Source organism: Eupeodes corollae, chromosome 3 (assembly GCF_945859685.1).
Source record: "Eupeodes corollae chromosome 3, idEupCoro1.1, whole genome shotgun sequence".
NCBI lineage: Eukaryota > Metazoa > Arthropoda > Insecta > Diptera > Syrphidae > Eupeodes > Eupeodes corollae.
The window spans coordinates 51,395,077-51,422,957 of NC_079149.1; the positions used below are offsets into that span (position 1 = coordinate 51,395,077).

At 34.7% G+C, this 27,881-nt stretch overlaps 1 protein-coding gene across 1 annotated transcript in view; it reads left to right on the top strand.

Annotated features, from left to right (window-relative positions):
• The window catches only part of LOC129951732 (uncharacterized), a 230,557-nt gene that overhangs the window by 86,433 nt on the left and 116,243 nt on the right, over positions 1 to 27,881 (top strand). The window contains exons 4-5 of the mRNA XM_056064037.1: positions 10,108 to 10,253; positions 10,360 to 10,798. Coding sequence (XP_055920012.1) covers positions 10,108 to 10,253; positions 10,360 to 10,798 — 585 coding nt within the window. The remainder of the gene's footprint in view (positions 1 to 10,107; positions 10,254 to 10,359; positions 10,799 to 27,881) is intronic.

Here is a 27,881-nt window from a genome sequence, read left to right on the forward strand (position 1 = left end):
TCTTGGTTATCTTTCAATGAGAAAATATATTTTTGTACTACTCCCTATAGAACCTTTATTTTGTGTATAAATTTTCTAAGAAACTCATGAACCAATTTAAATTTTTTTTAACACAAGCTCTCATATTGTCTAAATAATATTTGATGATCAAAAATTTGATTTTTCAAAATTCGATATCTCAACAAAAGGTCAATATTTTTTTTACGAAAATCAAAAATTAAATGTATATTGATATATTCTAAATAACTGCATAGGCATACCAACAATATTTTTAAATAAAAATCGAAGAATTGTATGCATTCGAAATTAATTTAAAAAACAAAATAAACGCTCTAACGATTTAAAAAAAAAAAAACAGGAAAATTATGATTTTTGAGAAGAGAGTCTAAAGTCAAACTTATTTTGCATGTATATTTTTAAATCTTAAATTTTGGAAACTATTTTCGAACAGACTCTTTGGATACAGAAACAAATTCGTGTGATTCAGGCATGCACTAAACTCTCTCTTTTTGCCATTAATAAATTAGATATTTATTAGAAATATTTTTTGAGCCAAGTTTTTTAAAAAGTTTGTTGCTAAGGTTTCCTTTCGATTTTTCAAAAATGTTTATACTTTTCAATTTTCGAAAATAAAAACAAATGTTATACATATTAAGTAAAAAAAAAGTGTTTTAGACGTCTTACATTTTTAAACCTAATTGTGTTTTGGTACCAAAAGTTTTGAAAATACATTTATAGTCGTGGTTTTCATATACGTGACAAAAGTTCACAGGACGTGCTTTTTATTTTCTGGTTTCTAAGCACTCATAAAATGGACTCCAAGCCATTTCAGAATTTTCGTTCTTAACTGGACACCCTGTATGTATTGTCTTTGCGTATTTAGAAGTTGTCGGAAGTTATCAGCATGCAAATCCGAATGAGCACCTGAATTTGAGTTTTGATTATTTTAAGTTTCCATATAGAGTTTCTCAAAATATAATAATTCGAGAGATGTGGTAAATTTTATATGTTAGTATGTCTTGTCTATATGAATAAATCCTGTGTACATACATATATATATATATATTTTTGTAAGGTATTTATAAGATCTAACAAACTTTGACATTTTTGAATGGTTGGTTTTGTTTCCGGTGGCTTTTAAAATAATAGATATAACAAATTAAATACCATTTTAAAGTCAAAGTTCATTGTATCTATGGAGACAACAAATTTTGACATGTAATAATTTTAAATAAGCGTTATATAGGAATGCATGTACATTACGTGTATAACATGGACATAAACAATATGTTTCTATAGTTAGGCAATGCAAGTTTTCTTTCTTTCTATTTATTCTGGAATATAAAAGTTTTTGAGTTTTTGATATTGAAAAAAGATAAAATTAAAGTACAATCAATTAGACAAGGTGCTTATTTTTGTGGAAGGTTGGCCTAAAACCCATTTTTTTGCCATTTCAAGATTTTTAGAAAATCACTAGAAATTCATCTCATCCGGAAAAATAAGCAGTGTGGCAGACTGGAAGTCTGCATGTTTATATTCGCCATCAAAGAGTGCAAGGCTTTCAGAAAAAACTTATTTCAAGTTGTTTCATAAAAGTTTTAAAATTAAAAAAAAGTTTTCGACGGTCCTACCGGAAAACTTACTTAAAACTAGATGTGCAATGTATTTGAAGTAGTTTCCCTCCCTATTCCTATTTTCGTAAAAGTTAACAACTAAGGTTCTAAGGTTTTTAAGTAGTGAAAGTTTATTTGTAAGATATTCATGTGTTTACAGTTTTTTTTTAATAATCTCACAGAATCCTTCGATATAGACATTTGAAGAGCTTGGTTTTGGAACTATCAGTTTGATTATTATTTTTTTAAATAAAATAAGACCACTGTAACGTTTCAGACACTACTTGTGGTTTTCGGCTTAAAATTATTAGTTTTAAAATTTGTAAAACTGCTCAAAAATTGGTACTCCCAGCTCAACAAAACTCTTCCAACTCTAGGTAGATAAGTCCATAGCTAACTCAACATTCCAAGTTATTTAAAGCCTTATTCTAACTGTGTCCATATCACTTATGTTATGTGAAGCTTTTTGGCGAAGTCATTAGGTATTTATTGAAAATTATTATTATTATTAAAAAAAGAAAATAGAAAGCAAAAATGTGGTATTTTAATTTGAGCCTTGGTCGACGATGCAGACCAAGAAAGTTAAAAACTAAAAAGTTTTTCTTCCATTTCATCTCAGATTCTTCAAAATACATTATTATTGAAACAACTAGGAACTAAAAAAGCTATTTTAAGTAGTTTAATTCGATATCACAAAGTAAAAGATAGAATGGAAAATTGCATTCCGATTATTAGCCAACTATATAAAATCGTACTAGCGTTACCAAAACCAAATTTTTAAGCAAAAAATAGGCGTGGCAGTAGTCAGATTTTGCTCCAAGTAATTTTATAATCTTATGATCGTTCAACGCATCGGTACCTTGAAATTTATCAACTCGTATAAGCAGTTTAAAATAAAATAAAAAGTGTGCTTGGTGAGGTCGTGAAAATATTTAAATCATATGGAATCAGCTTTAATTAGTTTGGGAGTTTTTCCAATGTTTGCCATGATTTATTTCTTGGATGATAATGCACTTAACAGGTTTTTAAATTACTTACCAGTATATGGACTTTTCAAAATGTTGATGAAAGGCTTCAGGCCGTTTTTTAATACCGAAAATGCATTTATATGGTGTGAATTTGTTGAACTGCCCAAGCTTAATAGTATTTTTTCTCCTACTTCGAGAATATTTGCTATTGTTTCGCCATCTTTCTAAAAATATGAATTATGCTGATCCTTTTAAATATTCTGAAAATTCTTCAATTTTTACATTTAATGCAAGCTTGACATGCGTTTTTGCTTACAACTTATGTTTAAGAATTGAAACCGTATTATTTATGTTTTTTTTTCAATAATACAAAATTGAACCAAAAAACAAAACTTTTCCATTTACTAAAACTTTTGCAGCAATTTGGTACACAAAAAAACTGATTAATTCCATTTCGATAACAAAGTTATTGATATTTCCCATTTCTATTTTCTTTCTAAATGCTATTTTTTTGTATTTTAATTTGTTTTTCCAATTTGTAAAGATAATAATTGCATCAACACTGAAGCAATTAAGCACTTCCAATGTCCAACGTGGCACAAAGCCAATCAACTTTTCTTGAAACTCATTTCCGATCTATCTTTCATTCACTTTTATACAGTACGCCAGGTATTGGTATACAGTACTTGGTCGACTATGTAAGCTGTTCCAAGTTAGAGTTGAAACCAAATCATTCTAAGAACATCCTCTTCGAACGAATACTCCATCATCAGTAATTGAAGAAATGTAATTGCTAGCAATTACTTTATCCTGCCACTACTGCCATCACCTGGAACAGTATTCCACTTTTCCACGTCCAACATCATCTCTCCATCATTCATCTTTGCAGTCAAGCTTGAACGAATCTATTACCCCATTCAAATACCCGCTGTATTTCAATGGGTTTATTTTTTCATCCCGTTTGGCGCAATGGGAAGGATGGTGAAGTGAGTAAGGGTGACTCACGAACACTTCTTGATTAACAAAAAATAATAAATACGCTGAAATTTTTCACTATCGTCATCTCTCTATACATCATCACCTCCATCATCATCCGTGTTGGCCATAAGCATTTTCCTTAGCCCTTTTTTTCAGTCGTCGTCGTCGGGTGGTGGGAACTTCGGGAATGACTCGTTGTCCTTTTTCTTTATAGGACACCGTTTGCGCTCTTGAAGTTCGTTGGTGGCAGTATTCCAATTTAATTTTATCTCTTCCAGAAAAAGGAAAATTGTTTTCCTTCTTTCTGTGCATTGTGGGGTTGAGGGTCTGATGCTGATAGCCAACTACGGGATAAACCTTTTAAATTCAAATAAAGATTACTCTCTTTTTGCAACTCTGGTTTCCTCCAAGCAAAGCAATGACTGAAGTTGGTAGAGCGAAGTATTTTCTCAGATCCATTTTCAAAAAACTACCTTGAACAAACGTTGTCTTGTGGAGCGCATCATCAGGGGCAAGGACACAGGTGACACTGTGAAACACATAGTGGACTCAATGGCTACACAATATCAACAGTGTGTCCGGGGATATTGTCTCACCATAGTCACCGTCGGCGGCGTCGTCGTCGATAACGATGCCAAATGGGAAAACTGCAAAGAAGCAATTCCAAGAGAAAAGCACTACCCATAACATCTTTTCTCTCACTCCGAAAATGTATGATCCATCTGTTTTAATTTATTATATCAACCTTTTGCTGGCATCTGTCTTTGTCTGAGCCAAAAAAAATAGAGATTCTATGTAAAGACATAATTTTTCTTTGTACTGGAGTTGCCAACAAAGCAGAAAAACAATGATGGTGGTGTTAAAAGGAGAAGGTAGCGTCAAACCACTTACAAATTTCAAAAGCAGTGTTGCCAATTTAGATTTTACTTTTAAGCTCTAAGTAAATCTTTTGAATTAAAAATTGCACACTTAATAAAAATATAGAGTTCAACTAAACGTATTTAATCGGTTACCTAAAACACAAAGTTTTTGGTGAGGGTGTTCAGCCAATGTGCAAGAGGTATCATTCTCTAAGTCAGAAACATTTTCAGGAACTTACAACTTGATTGGCAACTAGCAGACCTTAGGTTGACGTAACGTGGTCGGGCACATATCAATGATGGGACGAGTTAGTGGTTAGAAGGAAAATCTGGTAAAAAAAGAGTCTTCTTAAACCAGAGTAAAATCTTCTTCTTATCTGAAATGAATATCAATATTTTTGAATTTGAAGATGTTGTTTATAATACTTGATTTCAATATTATAGAAAGTCAAAGCGAAAGCTGAGCTTCAATTAAAAAATATCATCATGATTTTTAGGGAACGAGCCTAAAAACATTATTATCTAATAAAAACGTCAATATTACGAATTGCAATTATGGTGATGATAATGCCATTTCCAAGGAGTAAATGCACTTGATTTCCACTTATTAGCCCTTAGGTTTACCTAGAATCGATTCGACAAATCAACTAACTTGTCCATACCTTTTTCGTTATTTTTTTTAAGCCAAATTTGAGAAAATATCAAAGGCATTGGATAATTTTAAAGCCTTTTTGTCGAGTGTTGTCTTATAAGAGTTGATATTGTTCAAAATCCAGGAACTTACCGTATCCTGTAAAGGCTCACATTATAAGTTCTTTTTAGAAAAATGAATGGCAAAGTGACTGCCCACCCAAACTTCTAAAGGATGTTTATTTAAGACCAAGAATTTAGATTTATTATAAAGATAACGGTTTGCTATCATTTTTTAAAAATGACTCCAGAAGAGACGTCCAAATTTCGAAAACTTTTTGTGGAGTTTGAGCCGCATGTTAGCAATAACGCCCCTAATATTCTATCTTATGGGGTCGCAGGCTTATCTGCTTTCAAAATCGACTTCACAAAACTCAAACGTAAAAATAGTCTATGAGTGATAAATTGCACAATCTTGCAGGCTATGACACATGCCCAAGGCACGAAAAAATGAACTCAACAAACGTTGCCTTCAATACATTGATTGTTTCTTTAGCATCCATTGAAATTTACATGATTTTAAAAAATGATTTAAAAGTAAATCTATTGATGATAAAATGACAAACTAATATGATCATAAATCAAGTGACAGCTGTCAAAAAAAATTTCCGAAAAAGATTGAACTCCACACGTCTGAAAAACAACCACTACATTGTTTTCTAGGGAAACACTACATAAAGTTCAACGAACGAAGCTTTTAAGAAGTATAGCACTTTAAAAAATACATAACTGACTGATTGACTAAATCAGTGTCAAAATGACGAAGGTTTTCCCGATATAATGAAATATGAAATTCCACAAGACGATAAAGGTGTTGTAGGCATTTGTGAAGATTTATTGTTTCCGATTCAGGGGACGTAGTATGGCCCCACTTTCTGAAATTGGTATCAATTAATATGAGCACTTTCAATTATGTTCGAAAAATGCTTATAAGTTCCCTAAAAACTTAAATATGAAAATTTAAACAGTTTTTTTTCCGAGAGACATTAAACCACTTTTGTTATTCAATGAAAATATCTTAAGAGTTTAATTGACTCCGCTTTTCTGTAGGTTTTCTAACAGGAGTAAAGTTTCATTTTGACATTTTATTTTTTTAAAAAGACATCAATGGATGCTTATGGATGCAATAAAAATGTAAAGAAAAAGGTATGCCTTTAGTTTTTTTTAATTCTATCCAAACTATCGCCAAATCTACAATTGTAGCACCACATCCTTTTCATAAAGTTTTCCAAGACCGCACAATTGCGACTCTATAACTTCAGAATTTCCATCTTTAAGATCTTAAATCAAATTTAAATTTTTAAATTCATACCATATCTCTCACATGGTCTCAAAGAAAAAAGTCTATTATTTCAGAATATTTCTGTATGCAATTGTTATCACCTTTTGGAGAAATAACACGGTCAGAAAAATTTTCTTGTAAAATTGCAATTGATTCGTTTCTTATGTTGGGCGCAGCACCACGCTTTAAAAAGTAACGTCCACTTCAAAATCTTATCTTCCAACTCAGTTATCGTTATCTATTCACTGTGGATTTAGTACTTACTTATGCTTTCTTAGTTCCTCAGACCTGTTAAGTCCGTTTGGAACCCTTAAGAGGCATAGGGCCTCTACTACGCCTACAAACCATTGCATCGTTGACGGTTTCCGGAGATGTGTTTCAGCTCCCTCCAACTCTTGCCTAGAGACGCTGATTCCGCTTCGACTGTCCTGCGCCATGTGCTTCTCGGTCGTCCAGCTCTTCTTCCTTCTTGCGTGATCTGATTCCACTGCAATGCTTGACCTGCAATACAGTCCTTACCTTTTCGAAGCGTATGTCCAATCCATTGCCACTTACGCCTTCGTATTATAGAGTCTATATGTTCCTGGCCTGTACTTCTATGAAGGACCTCATTTTATATAAGGTTTATCCAGGAAATCCTAAGGATGTTGGATTCTTGTAATGGTTAAAGTAACCTTCCAAGTACTGCACCCATAAAGAAGTACAGATTCGACATTTGTGCGAAACAGTCGTAACTTTGTTCTTAAGTTGATAGAGTTATTTCTTCAAATTTTCGACAGCATACGGAACGACCTTTTTGCTTTGCCGATGCCTTCGATGGAGACGATACTTCCAAAGTATTGAAAGCTCTTCACTTTTTCCCCCGGTTCCGAGGAAATATTTATTTGAGAGGATGGTCGGGTTCTGGAGCTGATCATTTCTGTTTTGCTGGAATTAATTTGCAGTCCAACAACTTCTGCTTCTCTCTCTACACTTGTTGTCATTTGATGGAGACCCATGGTCCTATGAGAGGGAAAGCAAACATCGTCCGCCTAATCCAAGAGCTTTAAATAGTAAAATAAAAGTCCATTGGATCCCTCCGCTATCTGACATCGCTTATCACCAACAAAAACAATATTGGCGACAGTATACAGCTCTGCCTGACTCCGCTACGGATTTTAAAACCATCTGAAATTCTACCATCACTCAGAACGTAACCCTTGGATTCATTTAGTTCATATGATGCTTTAATAATTTCAGGGATGCCTCACATCCCCAAAACTACTCCCTGTTAACGCTATCAAAGGCCTTCTCGAAGGTGATGAACAGCAGGTGTAGTGGTGATCGATATTCAACGCACTGTTCAATAATGATCAGTAAGTTGTTGATATGATCAACACAGGAGGATCCAGAGCGGAATTCTGCTTGTTCGGCATGGAGTGTGGCCTCAAGGTGTTCTGTGATGTGTTCCAGTATGACTTTTGCTACTATTTTGGATGGACTAGCCTTTCAAATATCATACCTGCATTTTCCAAGACCCATTGTAAAAAGTTGTGCTTATAAACGTAGTCTTTGAGATGAAAATGATTTTTTGATAAAAATACGGTGCTTTTTGGTGGAAGGACTCAATCAGTGAAGGTGCAACGTTTATTGGTGGTTTAGCAGCTTGAGTTCTTTTGTTACTTACTTACTTAAGGAAGCGCTACAGTCCTGTGTGAACTAGGGCCCCACCCAACAAACTTTTCCATCTAGCCCGGATTCTTGCCAGATGTCTCCAGTTGGGCACTTCCAGTTTAGTGAGTTCACTTTCTACCTGTGAGCGAAATTACCTCTAGTATTGACGTGGGAGTTCTGCAGAATTCTTTCAAGTACGATGTTAAAGAAATCGCATGGCAGCGCGCATCAACTTGTCTAAAACCTTTTTTGACATCAAAAGGTAATGTTAAGTTGTTTCGAACCTTTATGGAGCAAAGCGAATTCTCCAATTTTATCCTGGACAAACGGACGAGTTTGGCAGGAATACCAAAACTACACAGGGTTTTATAGAGTTCGTCCCTCTAGATGATGTCATAATCGGTATTCAAATCGATGAAGTGATGGTGGGTCTCGATTTGATGTTTTGGATTCTTTCCAGCATCTGCCAAAAATATGAATATTTAATCAAGTGTGGACTTTCCTGCACTTAAACCACACTGATAATGATCTATGTAATTGTTTACGATGAACTTTAGAGAGAAGATTCTGTAAGCTGTGTTAAGGAAACTGATTCCTTTAAAGTTGTTCAGTTCTTGTGTTAACTGAATTTTAAAAACCTAACGACCTTAAAATGTGGGAAGTCTTATTTAAAAACTCATAAATTTAGTTTTTTTCAACACAACAGGCTCCAGTAGCAATATTCTAAGTAGTTCTTTAGTGATGCGCACGTTTTCATTTCTTCACATTTTTAACTTGTTCTCAAATTGTTCCACTAACTATGACTGCAAAATGTTCACCATTTTTCTAGTGAATTTTTAAAACTTGTTTGTGTTTTTTAATTGAGTTCAGTTCCAGTTTAAGTTATGACATATAGTTGTCAAATGTCATAAGGTGACAGCTTGAAAAGTGACAGTTGTTCAAATAACCTTTTCTAGTATTCCCGCTATACTCCACTGGATACCATTTCTACTTTATTTGTTAATTTTTCCGAAACTAAAGGAAAGAAATGTTGCTTTCAAAAGCAATTCACATTTTTCAATCAAACTTTAAAATTCTTTCTCTTCCGTGAAAAAATGTTATCATAAGCAACATTATCCGCTAGACTATAATGGGGTGTTTGCTGATTTTGATTTATGTGTTTTTAGAGAAAACGTTGTTATAACTACAAATTCTGGTGCCTACCATAGACAAGGATATTTATACAATAAGCATCTGTTTTCAACAGAAAACAATAATTTTCCAGCACTTTGCTTATTATTTCATTCATGTTAGGCCTTTGGCATAAAATTAATAATTTTAATTATGTTCTATGAAATCAACACTAAAGCAGCTGAAAAAAACCCTTACCTTACTATAGCTTTAGGCTTTTTACTTGTGTTGTTGTATCTAATTAATCATTATGAATTTTTCCCCCCACAAAAGCGTTCAAAAAAATAAAGCCCTTCGTAACGCATATGAATTGAAAGGGTATTTAAGAGGTAGGTGTTGATGTTTCACTTTAAAATTAATTACTTTTCAAAACTGTGCCACACACATTAGTTCACACACTCAAAAAACACACACCCCATCCAAACATACAAACGAAATTTATAAAGACTTTAATCTGATGGGTTTTGTTTCTACCGGGGAAAAACTAAAAGGTACTTTTCGGAAAAGTTGTTCTTTTCTTTTTTTTTGTTCCCACACAGCGAAAAATGGAGTTCTCTCGATTCTTCTCGATATCCACCTTCTTCCGATGCAATTTCCGCATCCGTATCAATATCAATCTCAGGGACTTGTGGTATTTGTTGATGGGGATGATGATGTGAGGTTATATAAGTGGGTGATTTTGGGAGATGATGGAAAGCATAGTTTTCGTAATTCCACCCACAAGCACTCAGTATGAAAGTGACCACAGGAGTTGTCTCAATCCTCCAATCACTCAAAATATATAAACTTTTTTCGTCATTATTTTTATTTCTTTTCCTCTCATTCAAATGCACTTTACAAATAGATAAATTTTATATCATTTTTGTTTTTCTTTTCGAAAACCATCCACACAGCTGAACCATTTATTGAATTCTTCAATCCAAATCATCGTAAAGTTCTGGACGAGCAAGATGTTGAAATAAGAAAGCGAACTGGACTTAAAGGTGCAGCGCCAGGTGGTGATGATTGGATTTATTTGAACACTTACTGTCGAGTGCCGGTGAGATTCAATTCCTGAAAAAAGCAATTTACAAGAGTTTCTATTATTATTTCCATTTATAAACTTGTTTGTTTTTTTTTTTTTTTTAATTTTTATTTTCTTTTAGGAAAAAATCATTACGGGATTTTGCAAAGGCACTCAAGATTATTGTCCACCTAGTCCGCGAGGACCACCAGGACTGCTTGGACCCAAGGGGCCTGTCGGTCCTCCTGGCTTACCAGGAATACCCGGTCCGAAGGGAAATCGTGGTGATGTTGGAATACCAGGACCACCAGGAGTTGACGGAATGGAAGGACCACCTGGTGCTAGGGGACCTAAAGGAGACATTGGTATTCCGGGTGGATCCGGGCTAGATGGTAGAGATGGTGTACCAGGTGAACCTGGTTTGGATGGTGTTCCAGGTAGAGCTGGTAAAGATGGAATTCCCGGAAAGGATGGCAAAGATGGACAGCCTGGTAGAGACGGACGAGATGGTTTAAATGGAAAAGATGGTGCTCAAGGACCAAAAGGAGCTTCTGGGCCACCAGGAGAAAGAGGATTGAAAGGTAAGTTTTTACTTAAGCTTATATATCCATCATGTTGCAGTGCACAATTCTTAAAATAAATTTTAACATTAATAATTGAATGCCAGAGTAGGTTAAATTTTTGGAATTTTTTTTTTGCAAAAATAATAGTAACCAACTGTCTCTACGATTGAAGAATTGTTTTATTTTGTTTATAATTAACAATTCTGAGAAGAAAGTTGTTCATTTTTAAACGGAATTATTGTTAGGATAGAATTGTGACTAAAACAGTAATGCCACCCTGATAAAAATATGTATCCGTATAAAATTGATATAAAAAGAATTAAGTAATTGTTCGCTTTTTGTACTGTTTACAAAGTGTTTTCCAATAAGAAGTTTCATTTTGAATAGTAAGTTATTTGGAGTCGCTGTCGCTTTTAACATTCTCATATTTTAAAAATTGACGAGTAAAAGCTATACCATTTCTAAAATAGAATTATGCTCTTCATCAAAGCATTAAATTGGTAAAAATTTACCAACACAATGAAAATTTTGCAGTTGAAGCCATTTTGAGTTGTCCGTGCCAGCAATAGTAATTCGAGTGGAAAAGTTTGAATTATCAGAACAATTTAGTGATTTATCTCGTTCCCTAGCTAGATGTCTCCAGTTGCACACTCCAAATTGGTTAAAGTCACTTTCCTTTTGCGAGCGCCACCTGGGGCCTATTTTATAAACTTCGACAATTGTGAGAGGTGACAGATTCTTAATTTCCAACTTGAAAATTGTCAAAATTATATCAATAAACAATTTTAAGATTTTGCTAAATTGTAGGAAAATACCTGAAAATTGTCATCTTTTTATTTCATTAAGAAATTTTTAAGTATTTTTGCACAGTTGTCAGAAATTGTCCGACATATTTGTCAGCATTTTGGCAATGAAAAGACCTTAAATAATAATTTGTTTAAGAAAAGTTTGTCAGTAATTATAGGTCAGTATGACAATGACAAATTTGTCATGATAGATGTGTGTGTGTCATTGTTTTTTTCTGACAAATTTGTCACATGTCACTTTTTGGACTTTTATCGTTCTGGCTAAGCAACGTCGCTGTACCGCCCGTATGGCTCGTCATTCCATTTTTTACTACACTCGCCATTTATGAATACGGGTCCATCACACGAAGAACATTTTGCGCAAAATGACTCAAGGTGCATTCATCCGCTTTTGTTATAGTTTCTACACCGTATAGCAGGAGGGATGATAAGGTTCTTATATAGCGACACTTTTTTTGCTTTAGAGAGGGCTTTACTACTCAATTGAACGGCGATTAGCAAGATTAATTTATCCTTTTATCTAATCGCTGGTGTTGTTTTCTGCATTCGTAACATTCATAGTACACAGATTCTTTACATACCTAAAAGTTACGTCTGTCAATCGTGACGTTTTCCCGAGACGTCTCGTTGGGGTTGTAGAATGAAAGCATGTGCTTTGGTTTGCCTCTTCAACCATTAAATACATTTTTAACGCATCTACCTCAATACTGACAAAAGATCCATTTATACAAAGCTGAGTTTTTCCGATTGTGTCAATGTCATCAGCCATGTGCCAGTGTTTGGACAGACTTTTGAAGGAAAGTTGGAGATCTGCACTAATATTTCAAGGAGGAAGTTAAGAAAATCGCATTGCAGCGAATCACACACATTGTCTAAAGCCTTTTTTTACATGGAAAGGTTCGGTTGAGTTGTTTCCAACTTTATGGAGCAGCGTGAAATTATCCATGGTCGTCCTGCACAAACGGACGAGTTTGGCTCGTCCTTGTAGATGCTGTGTATTCGGCCTTGAAATCGATGAAAATATGGTTGGTGTCGATTTGATGTTCTTGGGATTTTTAAAGGGTCCGTCTTTATGAAAATAAATATTGGGTCGGCTTTGGACTTTCCTGGTCTAAAACCACACTGATAAGGAACTATCAGGTTGTTGACGATTGACTTAATATGTTCACATATTTCAGCAAAAACGATTTTTTAAGCGATGTTAAGCAGCTTAGTGCTTCTAAACTTGGTTCAGTTTAGAGGCTCTCCATTTTCATAATCGAGCACACAGTCCTGAGGTTCCATTCATCGGGCATGTTTTCTTCCGACAATATCTTACAGATAAGTTGGTGCCTGCTCCTTAACCAACTTATCTCCAGCTGCTTTAAAGAGCTCGGCATTCAAGCCATCTGCTCCAGCGGTTTTGTTAGACTTCAGTTTAGATATGGCAATCTTTACTTCGCCTAAGTCGGGAGGAGGATTGTTGGCTTTCGTCGTCTATATTTAATGGGTTATCCTACCTGACAGCGGGATTTGTTTCGTCGTCGCCGTTATACAGTCCGTATATATACTTTCGTCTTTGCAGCCTTCGGTTTTAGGTTTATGTAGTTGTGAATTTCGTTCCACCTGTTCATAAAACTTTTAAACTTCATTCCTATTTTAAACCACTCAACATCTTTGACCGCACGCTTCTCATGCTCTCTCTTTTTCCTTCTGAGAAGTCAGTGTTCCTCTCGCCTCTTCTGTTCATAGAGCACGTGAGCTGTTGTCGTCATTCTACTCGTGTGTAGCTCTGCTTTGCATGCCTGTTATTTGGTTGCATTTGCCTGCTGACATTCCTCATCAACCCAGGGGTTACTTGTTGGTGGTTGCTTTAAACTCATAACGTCAGAGGCGGCTATCTGATAACATCTTGGAAATGTTGCCACTGGTTTTCGATACAATGTGTTGACAGCATAGAATCGAAAAAGGCTACTTGTAACTCTCTTGGAGAAGGGTGTGCCGATCTCTCGCAATTGTAACCGTTTGACGTTGTTTCTTTTCCCAGCAACTCCCTGTTTTCCTTGGGTCGGGAAGCCCAAAGTGCTACCTTGGATGCAACGAGATATTGGTTCGAGTCTAGATAAGCTTCTCGGTAAGTTCGTACATCTATGATGCTGGAAGTGTGTCTAGCGTTGATCGCAATATGGTCAATCTGGTTAACTGTAGATTTATCTAAAGAGCTCAAAGTTCCTTTGTCGATGTTAAGGGTGTGAAGTGTGGAAAAGTCGTACTGGCTACCATGACGTTTCAGCCCGCAGTCAAATTTATGAGCCTGAATCCGTTGTCGTGGTGGCTGTTTTTCCCGATTATTCTATCAAAGTTGTCTTCCCTTCCTAGCTTGGCATTGGAATCGCCCAGGACAAATTTAATATCGTAGCTAGAACACTGCTCATACATATGTTTTGTTTAAGAGCTCAAAGAACATATCTTTGGTGTTGTCATCCTTCTCTTCTGTTGTCATCCTTTTAGTCTTGTTGCAGATGGTCATGAGGCACTCGTTGATGCACCTATAGCTCAAGACTTCTTGCCTGAGTCTGGCTCTAATGACAAAGCCGCATCCAAATAGGGGCTGTTGGTTTTCTTGGTAGCAGTTACCATAGTAAATATCGCAGTTTTTCATCCTCTTCTTGCCCGGCCTATCCCATCGTATTTCCCGGATGGTGGTGATGTCGGCTTTATAGCTATAGAGCCTTCGCTAATTCTTCGACTCTACGTTGTCTGTTAAGGAACCTAAGATTCCATGGGCATATCCCAAGTTCGTTGTCCTTAATTTGTTTGCTTGGGTTGTCACCAGTAAATCCGTCCCCAACCGAGGCTTGTTGATGCTTCGCAACTAAGGTATTTTTTGCGGGGTCAGGAAGTCTCTCCGACGGCACACTCCCAATAACTCTAGGGACGGGAAACTGGATAAACCGCTCCTTAAACACTTGTACGTAGAAGCTCTATATGGTGTTCACTTATTGGTTAAACGTTCCTGGAACTGTAGACGCCACCGTTGATTCCATCACGGGAATTCGTCCGCTGTCATCTGGATAAGGAGAGGTGCCTTAGTGGGAATACCTCTCTGCCCTCTTTCGTTTGCTGCCCCAACAACTTTCCATTGAGGTTCGAACCCATCTCCAGTGCAGGTACTAGGCACCCGATGTTCACTGCGGGGAAGTGGGAGTAGGAGTTGATAGACAGAGTTGGGTTTTGAGAAAACCCTGTGGACATTACTACTATAATTTTTAATCTTTCGTCTTTGCAGCATTCGGTTCAATATGCACTTGTACATTTTTTTTCTTTTCTGCTGGTATAGAGCTCATTAAGAGCTCTCGTTCTTCTATGCAGAAAATGTTTTTGTTAAATATAAAAATGAAACACCTTATTTTAAAGTACTGTATTTTCTTTCCCGTTTTTGATTAACCAAATTTGTTCTGTATTAACCATTACAATTTTTAAAAAATTGTTCATACAAGTTTTTGAGACAAAAGTTTTAAAATTAAAAATTCCATTTAGCAAAAGTTAAAAATTCTAACTCACTCTTCATTTAGGAAGTAAGATAATTTCCAAATAAGAAAACACTATTTTCATTTTTTGAAATTCTGAAATCTTCAACAACAACCATGACTTTATAGTAACTTATGTGAATGAACTTTTCAAAACGCGTTTCTGAAGCCATTTATTACTTAAATTTAATCGGCTCTTCTATGCCCTTTTCCTATGTTATTTCGGGGCGTATACGTACTTTTTTGTGTTTTTGTATTTAATTTTAAATAATAATTTTTTTGTACGTTATATTCAGTTATGACATTATTGATGATGTTTGTTTAGAAAACTACTCTTCACAAATCCTATAAAAACCTGATTTTGGAATCGGAAGTTCAGTTTGTGTACACAAAAATCTCCATACGTATCTAACTATTCCATTCCACAAGAATGATGTAGGTTTTATGTTAAAACAAACATTTTAATTTTTTATATTCCCAAACGCTACATGTTAACTAAATGAAATGAAAACACCAAAATACGAGACAAATTTCGATTATGAAATAGAAAATTTCCATCAAATTTCCCTTTTTGGGGGAAAATTCAAAGCATAAGCTACTTAACAAAATACACAGCCCTACCCACCACATCATCCTATATACCATCTGCCATCCGCCTGAGAATTATGATTTTTCCAAAAACATCAATCCTCTCTCTCTGTGCAACCAACACACGCGTCTCTGTGTCCAAATAACCTCTAAGTGCACCATTAAATCCTCAGTGGGCTTTTCGTTTCCCATTTTCATAATCTATCCCAAAGTACCTACTATATCCTTTTTATCTTTAGCATCCTGGTGGTTTTTTCACTTTTTTCTTCTAGCTTTATGTGAAAAAAACAGCAACAAAGGAGATGATAAATATTTCTTTCAATTTGTCGGTTGCTTTTATTACTAATTCTGCAACCATCAAATACATTATCCAAAAGTTTAAAGGAAATTGTAGAAAACATCTCATTCCCTGTTGTTCCTTTTTCCTTTTTCTTACGCTCAATACATAATGCTTTGATTCTTTAATATTTTTCATCCTGTGAAGTGCATATTGAACGTTTCTCTCTCACAAATAGCGGCCATAATGCCCAGACAGGGTTTTTCATTTATCACTTCGCTTCTGTTGCTGCTGCTGCTGTTACTGATGTTGATCCTGTATGCTGTACAAGGGTTCGATTTTATATCCTTTTTTTTTACTTTGAAGGATACTATATTTTTACACATTTCTCGTATGTGGAACAAAACCAAGGAAGTTCCTTTGCTTACATAAAACCCGTTTTTTCCCTTTTCCCATTACTGCAATTTGATTTGTTTACACTTCACTACTTCCACCAACATTCATCACATCAAAAGCGCGTTGCCCTGCTTTACTTTGCTTTGCTTTCGTAAGGAAAATTGGTATGTTAAACCCGCATCCTTTATCGCCTTTATAGTATAGGGAAAAAATTTGCATTTTCACTGAATATTTTTCTGAGTTGGAGTTTAAGTTTGAGTCTTTCATTTCCATCACTCACTCTCACATCGCTCACTTTGAACCTCGTTCATTTCATTTTTCACGACGACGACGCGACGCACGATATGGGTTAAATAGTGTGTGAGTTTGCTAAAGCGCATTTAGATAAATCTTCTATAAGGATATTTTGCAGCAGACAATACGTTTTGAGGATTATTGAAAATGACAACGCTTTTGCGCTGCCTTCAAAGAGAATATTCTAAAGTGATGCTTGTAGAATGTGGAGCTGAAGGAAGCACTTTGGGTAACCTCTGCGCCTCTTTAACGGCAATTAACTGTGTTCAGAAGAAGCTCTTTAAATCATTTAAAAGCAAAAGCACAAGTACGACAAGCTTAAGCACTTACTTACTTATACTCGTACTTTTATTGTTTTTGTCAAAAGAAGAGACGTTTTGTCGGCTATATATGTATGTATGTTTGTATGTAGTTTTTGTTTGTGCGAAAACTTTACAAACTTTAGCGTAGCGTTAATTGAAATATTAATCTGTGTTATATACGACGACTCCAACGCCAACGCCACCACCGCCAACACACCACCATAATCGCAGCCACAACGCTTCATTCCGTGCTGCCAACACAAAATGGCTTCTTTCTCGTGAGTTCTTTCTCGTTAATTACAAAATGTCAAAGTTAATCACAGAAGTAAAGCGAGTGCCTCTGTCTAATCAAGTGGATCAAGATTTGTATGTTTGTTAAGAAAAGTTTATAAAGCCCACAGCATGGTACAAAAGGGGGCGGATAGGCTATATTGGGTGGTTTGGAAAAGTGGAGATGGAAAAGTGTTTTAAGCAACTTTCACTTATACGAATTCGAAATGCAAACAATGTGTATAGGTATTCTATTTCATTGTGTCAAAATCCTGCGTGCCGTCAGTTCTTAGGTATACGTACTTATGAAGGTAGTTACTAGGTATACCATAATCAGATTAGATATGAAGGTAGGAAGAATGTTAATGGCGATTGGGACGTTTTTATTACTGACTTGTCTGCTGATGGTCAGATAAGGGCAAAAGGCAATTATTTTAAGGCAAGTACTATAAGAGAGTTGGTGAAGGCAAGAGATAATTTTTATCATTTTTTAACTCAGGAAACGTGCCTGTAAAAAAAATACATCCTTTACGATTGTTTTATATGGCATTCTTTAAAAAGTATAAGAACAGTACGGTTTACTAAGTTAGGCATTGTTTAAACTTTTAAATAAAATATCTACAAAAACAAATCATAATTTTGTAACCTTATGAGATCTTATTTTGATACAATACAAAAAATGAGGTGATGCCACTAACTAACTTTGTAATGGAAAGAATAGCATTCGTTAAAACTTGAGCATGACAATACGGTTGCAAAAAAGTTAGAAATTAAGGTGTTAAGCAGATTTTCGTTACGAATTTTGTTTTTGTTTTTTTTTTTTAAATACTGGTTATTTATTTATTTATAATTCGTTAAATACTAACGTTAACAATTCTTAATATATACTTAAAATCTCTAAACTTAAGCTAGATTGTTGAAGAATATTAATTTGCAATTTATACTTTTTATATTATCGTTTGGTGAATTAATACAAGAGTGAAATGTATTAAAGATTTCAATTAATTGATTTAAGGGGCTATGTACACCATAGTTTGATCTGCTAACATTATTATTCAATGTTTTCTAGAGTCTTATACTTGAACGACTAAAACTAAAGTTTAAACTAATAAGAGCTGATGGTGATGAAAATTGTCCGTTTATTATTCCGACAATAGAACAAAACTGCAAGTACATCCTATGATTTTTTAAAGAAGGAAGATTTATTAGAGAAAGTCTTTGCGAATAAGGCGGTAATGTATGAATATCATGAAACCACGGAAGGGATAGAAGACAAAAACGCAACAATCTTTTCTGAATGGCTTTTAGTCTTGTGATTTGTACAGCGTAGTAAGTTGACCATACTGTACAAGCATATTCCAGGACTGGTCTGACAAATGAAACAAAAAGTAATTTGAAAACATATGGATCACGGCCAAATCTAAGAGAAATCTATTTGCTTTTTTAGCTAAGAAGTTAATAAGTTCATTAAATGTTAGTTTAGGATCTAAGGCAACACCCAAGCCAGAAAATACATATACTCTTCTTAAAGACTCTAGGACAGACGAAGTTTGTATGATCGAAACCAAGCCATTTATATACAAAACAAATAGAATAGGACCAAGGTGACTACCCTGGGGGACACCAGAATTCACAACAAATTAACTTGACCATTCATTACAAAATTTAACACTATAACGTCTACCTTGCAAATATAAGGAGATCAAGTTTATGAAATAGTCGTTAAAACCTTGCTGTGATAGTTTTAAAATCAATGTTTTATGACACAATTTGTCAAAGGCCTTCCTGAAATCAGTAAAGATACAATTTTCTTGTTCACGTCTTTCAAAAACATCTAAGCAAAAGGACGTAAAGTGAAACAGATAAGTAAAAGTTGAACGCTTTTTAACAAAACCATGCTGGTTATCACAGATAATTGAACTGTAGTGAAAAGAAAGGACGCTACATACGATTGACTCAAACAGTTTAGGTAATACAGATAGTTTAGCAATAGGTCGGTAGTTCATTATTTCATTTTTAGGACATTTTTGTGTAATGCTATTATGAAGAGGCTCTTCCAGATAAAAGGAAACAGCAGTTACTTAAAGACGTGTTGAAAAGAACACATAACTGGTGTGCAAAAAACGCAGCACATTTCTTTTAAATGGATGATGTTACACCGTCGGGACCAGGACTAAAACGTTCGTCAAGTTGTAGCATTACTGTCGTTTCCATACAAATTTTTTGGTTTAATTTCAATAACTCGAATTTTCTCAAATCCGACCTGATAGGTTTGTATTAAATTTTCTCTTATTTTTTTTTACTTGGCTCCTTTCGAGAACTAATGAACCGACTTCTATAGAACTTTTATTGTACAAACTAGTATAATATTTTATGATCAAAAATGTCATTGTTTTGTTTTTAAAGGAAGGTATGTTGAGGTTAAATCATTTAACCCAGCTTGTGGATGATCCAACTCGAATCTCTGAAATTGCAGGTCAATCCGCTAACACCCTACCTGCTTTTTTACCTCTGACTCTAATAAATACAAAATCCGTGTATTACCATCTCTATATACATCGGACCATTGTATCGTATCTTCAAATTTCTCATGTCAAAAACCCCAGTTAAAGAAAAAATTTCTAACAGAACTGTTTGGCAATATGAAAAAGCCAACTGGGTCGGTCTCAATGAATTCTTGAGGAACTTTAACTGGTCCCTATGCTTCCTTGAAAGTGACGTGGATTCAAGCTCAGATGTAGTTAAAAATGTAATTTTTCGTGGAATGAGAAATTTTACTTCAAAGAGGTTAAACTCTATTAAACCTAAGGAAGACTCATGGTTATTGGGTTAAAAGATGTGAGTTTCCGTTGTTTCAAAAGCCAACTCTAATGAGGAAAACCGAAATGAGTCCAAACCTGTAACGGTAATATTAGACGAACCAAATTTTTGCATGACCAGAAATTACGGCTAAAAATACTAAAACGGACAATTGAACTAAAAGACCTTGGCTTACAGAAATCCGCTGGCCCGGAAAATGTTCCTCTATTGTTCTGAATAGGTGTTCTGAATAGGTGTTCTTTCCTACTCTGCAAGTCTCTTTCCGAGCAGATGCAAAATAGCATTTGTCCAGCTTGTCCCTAAAAAAGGCGAATCGTTCTCTCCTTCCAACTACCGTAAAAAAGCACTCGTTTCGCTTCTTTTAAAAGTCATTGAAACGCTGATTAATTATCAGCTTAAGAAATATATTTAAAAACGGAAGCTTTTTAATGACGATCAGTATGGCTTTCAAAGCAATAGGTTCACTTGTGATCTCATCTTTATATCGTTTTGGAGAAAGTAAGCTTATTGTACTTGATATTTCAAAGGCATTTGATAGAGTTTGGCATCAAGCTCTATTATCGAAAATGCGTGCTTTTAGTATGTATTAATTAATTTGTTCTTCTTTGGATTGGAAACTAGCTTTAAAACCGTTAAATACAAGTTGTATTGGATGGCTTCAAATCTAAAACTCATAAAATAATTGCTGGTATTCCCCAGAGCTCCGTTTTGCCTCCGACTGTCTTCCTTATATTCATATATTCTCTTGTCTGTCACTTCAAATCCATTATACTGTTTCGCTGACGACAGTACCCTCAGCTTTTTGTATTCGTTTCTAGATGTGGAACCTCAACTGCAGCGTATGGCAAGCTCATTAAAGTCTGATCTCGAGAGTATTGCACAAATGGGGAATTATAAACCGTGTAGAATTTAGTGTTTCAAAACTCATAGCTTTCTCCTGTCGTTAAAGCATAACCCTCCTCCAATGCCGCTATCCCTGAGGGGCGCTTGCATCCAGGAAACTAATTAACTTTTCGTACTCGGTATGTGTATCACAGATTACCTCTTAGCCGTAATACTCGTACTGTCAAGTAAAGAGATTCTTATTTTAACCACACATCGATAATGTGGAATGCTTTACCCAGCTCAGTTTTTCCCTATCATTTTGATCTTAAAAACTTTAAGACCAATGTGCACCGGTATCTCCTCTTTAATCTTTCACTATTTTCCTGAAGCTCACACTGTGTTTAAACTTTAAACATGTTAAAGGTGTTAAATACCCATCGAGTGCCTATTTATTGAAAAATAATGCCTATGAAAGCGTTTTGTCTAATCTTTAGCTAAGATTATAACTCAAGTTGTGTCTATTTTTAAACTTAAATTTTGAAACTATCTGAAATACTTCCTTTTTTTCTTATTCAAGCAAGATGGTTCGGAATTACTAATTCGATATGAATGGATAAAATAATGAAGTCAATATTTTTCAAAATTCAGTGGTTTCCTTAAGTTGGTCGAACCAAGAGAACCTCAATGTAGACCTAAACGCACACATTTTCATATCAAAGCCAAATGCGTAATGTTGAATTACTTGTCATAAATACAAGATTTCGGCTTTCCCTAAACCTATATACAATATACATATGTACTTTTGTGCTTTAAAAAATAAGTCTTGTTTTTTTGTTGTTGTTGTTGTTTTTTCCATATAAGTGAATGACGGATTGATGTAAGGGATCATCGTCATCATCACAAATTATTCTTAACAACATCGCAGGCGGTGCAAATTATTTATATTGCCGGTAAATTCTTCCAACAACAACAAAAACGTATAACAATATAATGAGGTCTTTTGCAATGAGATATAATGTCTTACTCGTTATACATACATATATCCTTACATCCATTAATATTCCTAAATCTCTACAAAATATACGACGAATAACCAAAATCTTTTACTGCAGGTATAGGGTTTATTTTTAAATTTTGGAAAGGGTTTTTATATTCATTTTTGATTTTATGAGGGATGGGATTATTATTATAAACGAAACGGTTAAAAATAAAAATAAAAAAGTTTATAGCTCTTTTTGATTCATGGTGATTAATAATAATTCTTTCATTATTTTTAGACCTTTTTTAATAGCCTTCATGTATATATGTACATCCATATATATTAAAATTTAATCGAAAAACTGGGGTACACGTTTCAATTATGATTTGAAGCATATATTAAAGAAATTTAAAATGTTCAGAAGGTAAAATATAAAGAACTATACAAAATGTTAGTCTTACAGATCCGTCTTTGGAAAGGTTTTAATTGTAGTAAAATCATTATAAACAAAATCGATTGGCTTAAAACAAATACATACAGACCAAAGTTGTGCGGAAAGTAATACCTTCTAATGATGTGAGGGCCAAGTCAGTATTGAAATTTAATACTTTCAATTTAGTGAATTTATTTATTTGAAACGTAAAATGAAAGCTTTTGACTTCAATATTATTATAATTTAATAAGAATTTTTAAAAAATGTTCGGAATACTGACAAGTTTAAAAATACCAATTTTAATTAAAGATAGGGGTAATAGATTAAGGAAATCATTTCGGAATTTAATTATCGATAAAAATTGGTGACGAACGTGATAATCTCCTTAAACTATCCTGAAGAGTCAAAAAAATTTCGCCCTTGCAATTTTAACTAACTTATAGGGATACACCAATCATTGCACGGGGGCCACCACGAGGAGCTAAAGCAAGCTCTTTGACATGGCAAAAAAGTTGCATTCCTGACCAAACCCAATTTTTAGGCAATCACCAACTACCCGATCTGCTAAGCCACAGGACACTTATTAGCTGTGACAAATTAAATTTTGTCTTAATGTCTGTGTTTTATGGATCGCTTAACTTTATTCATATAAAAAAGACAAAGTAACTTCTCTATAGACCGAGCTAAAGTAAAAGAAAAACTTAATTTATCTGATGTAATTAACTTATAATTTAACTTGAGTTGTTCAGAATTAAACTATTCTATATTAAAAGTTCTTTTACGGCCTTGAGAGAGTGTTTAGCTAAGTTGGCAAAAAGTTGGCAAAGTAGACGAAAATCATACGTACGCAATCAAAAAACAATTTGATATTTCCACAACTAATTAATGTCAAACTGTAAGATTGACAACTTTTATATTTCTATTTTTTACTTAGTTAAAAATTACAACTGACAAGAAAATAATTTAAGAAGTATAGAAGTATAGTTGTTAAAAAAAGAAAATTGCATATTGGAACATTTGAAAACTAGTCATACACTTTTGGTAGTCGTTACCATTCTTATTTCAATCAGAACTATGGGCTTTAAACTTATCATAATCAGTGAGATTTTTCAAATAGAAAATGTTGAAATTTCATGAGGTTTCAAGGTTCTTTAATCTTACACAAAATACAGCTTTTATTCAAATTTGAAGAGAAATAAATTTATTCTAATTTAAGTCCTATCAAAAATTCTTCTATATCGAATAGGGAACAGCTTAACATTTTATTTTTGATTAATGAAGATCTTTGAATATAGTTACTACCATTCCATTTATTTTAAAATTAACTTATTGTTTTGGAAACAATAGTGTGGGGTTTAAAAACAAACACGACGGAACCTATGTTTAAGCTGTTTTTGAATCTATAAAATGTCAAAAATAAACGAACTGTATAAGAAAATTACGTTGCGGGACATTTTATTTAGGAATTTAAAAACAAAAATTAAGTTCTACTTTACCCGAACCGATACCTTTTAAATACATTCATAGATGAGGATGATTTGTGTGAAATGTATCTATTCGAGGGAAAAAAATATCAAGTTTATGAATGGCCTTCTAAATATTGAAGATCGAAATTCAATGAAAGGTTTGCCAATATCTGTGCGTTTCTAAGTCTTCACAGTACCAGTTCGAATTTCATACAATTTTTTAACTAACAGCAAAACAAATATTTTAAAGGATTTCAAAAATGTTGGCCTTCCAGCTACAAACAGAGCTGCCAAATTCTTTATGAATCCCATGGTGTTAAATTTAGACTCCAGTTCATATAGACTCGGCTTTAAAATATGAGTATGAATGTGCCTCATTATTTTGAAATTCTCGTGCTTATAAAAAATTTCAATTTGACAAATCGGACCAATTATAGATTTGTCAAATCGAAAATGTTGACATTTCTTGAAGTGTTCATGGTTCCTAGAATCTAAATCAAAGGTTTAAGATAGATGTCTGTGTGTGCGATATAGCAGATATATCGACTTCAAATAAATTTTTTAACATCAAAAGACACAGAAATGACCTTCAAAACAATTGAGTGTGTGGTATTTTTTACTATACACTCTGACATGATACCAAATTTGTGAAGATTCAAAAACTAAAAAAAAACATTTCTCTCCTCAAATAGTAAAATTTTTAGAAAAATAAAAAACTACTACAAATAAAAACTAATAAAATTCTTCTTAAACTTTGTAAAAGTTGATTTTGAATTTGAATATCTTGGCAAAATTAAGAAATATTGCATTCTAAATAAACTTATCTTATATAAAATGTTATTTTTATTTTTTTTTATAAGAAATCAACAGAAAATTGGTAAAAATGATGCGAATATTTCAAGACTAGCTATCTTGAAGAGTCAGTTTTAAACATGTTCGCAGATTATTTTAAGACTACCTTTGAAGATAAGAGAAGAGAAGATAAGAGAAGATTTGATTGTAGAATTAAATTCTACAATCAACTCTTCTCTTATTTTTCTCAACATGCAAGAATGCAATCGTCTTAAATCAATAAATTTTTCAATTTCTAAGATCCCTTTATGTGTTACATTTTGAAACATTCAATCCTGGTATTAATGGAATACACTCATTTATGTTGAAAAAGTGTGTGTCTTAAATTTCTAATTCATTGTTCCCTCTTTTCAAAGAGTCTCTCAGATGTTCTAAGTTCCCAGATCTTTCAGAAATATTCAATCCCAATTTATCGTCCTTTAGCAAAATTGTCTGCTAATAATAATTTCTTTTAATTGGTGTTTTGTTATACATACATATGTGAAAATCAACATGGCTTTGTGAAAAGAATATCTACAATTACCAATTTTTTACAGTTCTCTACTTTTCGTTTGGATGCATTTGAAAAACACTCTCAAGTCGATTGCATCCTTACAGACTTCAGCAAGGCATTTGACAGATTAGGGTTAGGTTAGAGTGGCTGTCTAGATATCATTGACACACGTAGACCTCAAGGGTCCATTGTGATACCACTAATGAGGTTACTCATGGGAGAGTAATGAATTTAAACAAACCATTTTGTGCTTTTAATAAAGTTAGGGAGACGTTTTGTGTCAATATTTGCCAGTTCACTGGTATTATCGAAGAAGGGATTACCGAGAAAGTAATTCCTTCTAATGGAGAGTGCTGGACATGTACATAGAAGGTGTTGGACTGTTTCCTCTTCCTCCTCGTCCATGCAGCTTCTACAGAAGTCATTTGTGTAGACCCCTAGCCTCAGAGCATGTCTACCTATGAGGCAGTGTCCCGTTATTACTCCAATTGTAGAGCTTATACTTTGTCTGCTTAGTGATATCAAGCCTTTTGACCGTTTTAAGTCAATACTTGGCCATATTTGCTTGGTTGCCAGGCAGGTGGTACTTTGTGACCATCTAGTATTTGTTGTTTCTAAGGCATATTGCTTGAGAAGATATTTGCATGTAGCAAGTGGTGTTCCTATGTTATGTTTTTGTCTAACATAAGGCAGAAGTGTTCCGTTTTTGGCGAGCTCATCGGCTTTGCAATTTCCCGGAATGTCTCTGTGGCCCGGCACCCAAATGAGGTGAATGTTAAACTGTTCCGTCATCTCCTTCAGAGATGATTGACAATCGTGGACTGTTCGAGAGTTTGTGGAGACAGACGCGAGAGATTTAAGAGCGGCTTGGCTGTCCGAGAAGATTCGTATATCCTTACAAGATATAACGTTTTCTTTGAGCCAGGATAGTGCTTCTTTAATCGCCATTACTTCTGCCTGGAATACACTACATTGATTGGGAAGTCTATAGGATAGACTGAGATTCAGTTGTTCTGAAAAGATACCACTTCCAACTCCGTGATCGGTCTTTGAACCGTCAGTGTAGAAGTGTACCGCATCGTCTTCCAGGGGTCCCTCTTCTTCCCAGGAGGATCTTGAAGGGATGGGCACATGGAATCTTTTACCAAATACCATTTTTGGGGTGGTATAGTCTAAGCGATCTGGGATAGATCTGAAATTGTCTAGAATAATTGTATGTCCAGTATTGTTACTGGTCCATTGAGAGGTGGCTCTAAGCCTTACACATGAGTTGGCAGCCACCTTTTTAGAGAAGATGTCAAGTGGTGTTAGGTTTAAAAGCACTTCCAGTGCTGCGGTTGGTGTTGTGCGAAGTGCTCCTGTGATGCACATACCTGCTGACCGCTGGACTTTAATGAGTTTATTTAGATTTACCATCTTATCCAGTGCGGTCCACCATACGACTGCTCCATAAATGAGTATCGGCCTGATTACCGAAGTGTATAGCCAGTGGGTTATTTTTGGGGAGAAGCCCCATTTTGATCCTATGGCCTTTTTACAAGTAAAAAGCGCTACAGTAGCCTTTTTGACTCTTTCATCAATATTTGCCTTCCAATTTAGTTTTTTGTCTAAAATGAGGCCCAAATATTTAGCTTGGTCGGAAAAGCTTAATGGTATTCCTTTAATCTTTGGTGGGCTAATCTGAGGAATTTTATATCTTCTCGAGAAGAGTATTAATTCTGTTTTGTGTGGGTTGACGTCCAATCCACATTGATTAGCCCATTTAGTTAGCCTGTTTAGGGCATTTTGTAGGAGTTCCGAGAGAACTTGGGGGTGCTTTCCAGATACGGATATCGCAACGTCATCAGCGTAGGCAATCACCTTGAAACCTTCTGTTTCCAATGTTGTAAGTAAGTCGTTTACTACCATGTTCCATAAAAGAGGCGAAAGGACTCCACCTTGGGGAGTGCCTCGATTCACCGATCTGGTGGTAGTAAAACTTCTCATGTTAGAAATTATTGTCCTGCTTTTGAGCATGAGACTTATAAGATCTATGAGTGACTTCTCTAATTTCAGCTTATCCATTGCTGTTGTGATCGCCTGGTAACTGACGTTGTTGAAAGCTCCTTCAATATCTAGGAACGCTACCAGGTTATATTCTTTGTATTCGAGGGAATGTTCAATAGTACGTACCAGTGAGTGAAGTGCTGATTCTACTGATTTTCCCTTAGAGTAAGCATGTTGAGCTGTGGAAATGAGACATGGTTTTAAATTATGTCTGATATAAATTTCAATCAATCTTTTCAAGGTTTTAAGAAGGAAGGATGATAGGCTGATTGGTCGTAGATCTTTAGGGTTAACGTGTGAGGGTTTCCCTGCTTTGGGAATGAAGACTACTTTTGCCATTCTCCAGGCTTTGGGAATATATCTCAACCTTACACAGCTTGTCAGAATGATTTACAATGGTGGAATAATCATGTCTGAGCATTTTTGTAGTTCGGCCGGAATGATTCCATCTGGTCCTGGAGATTTATATGGATCAAAGCTGTCTATGGCCCATTGCAGTTTTTCCCGCGTTATTAGACCAACTAAATCGCTTGTAGAAGCTTGAGACTCTGATGTTAAGTTGACAGATTAAGTCATGAAATTTTACTTCATTGTCATTATCCCGTCTTAAAGATAGATATCATGTCGATTTAAATTCACTTCTGGTGTACCTCAAGGGAGTCATCTTGGTCCACTGCCTTTTTTTTTTTTTTTTTTTAAATATTAATTTCATTTATAAAACTTAACTTGATTTTGATCTTAAATA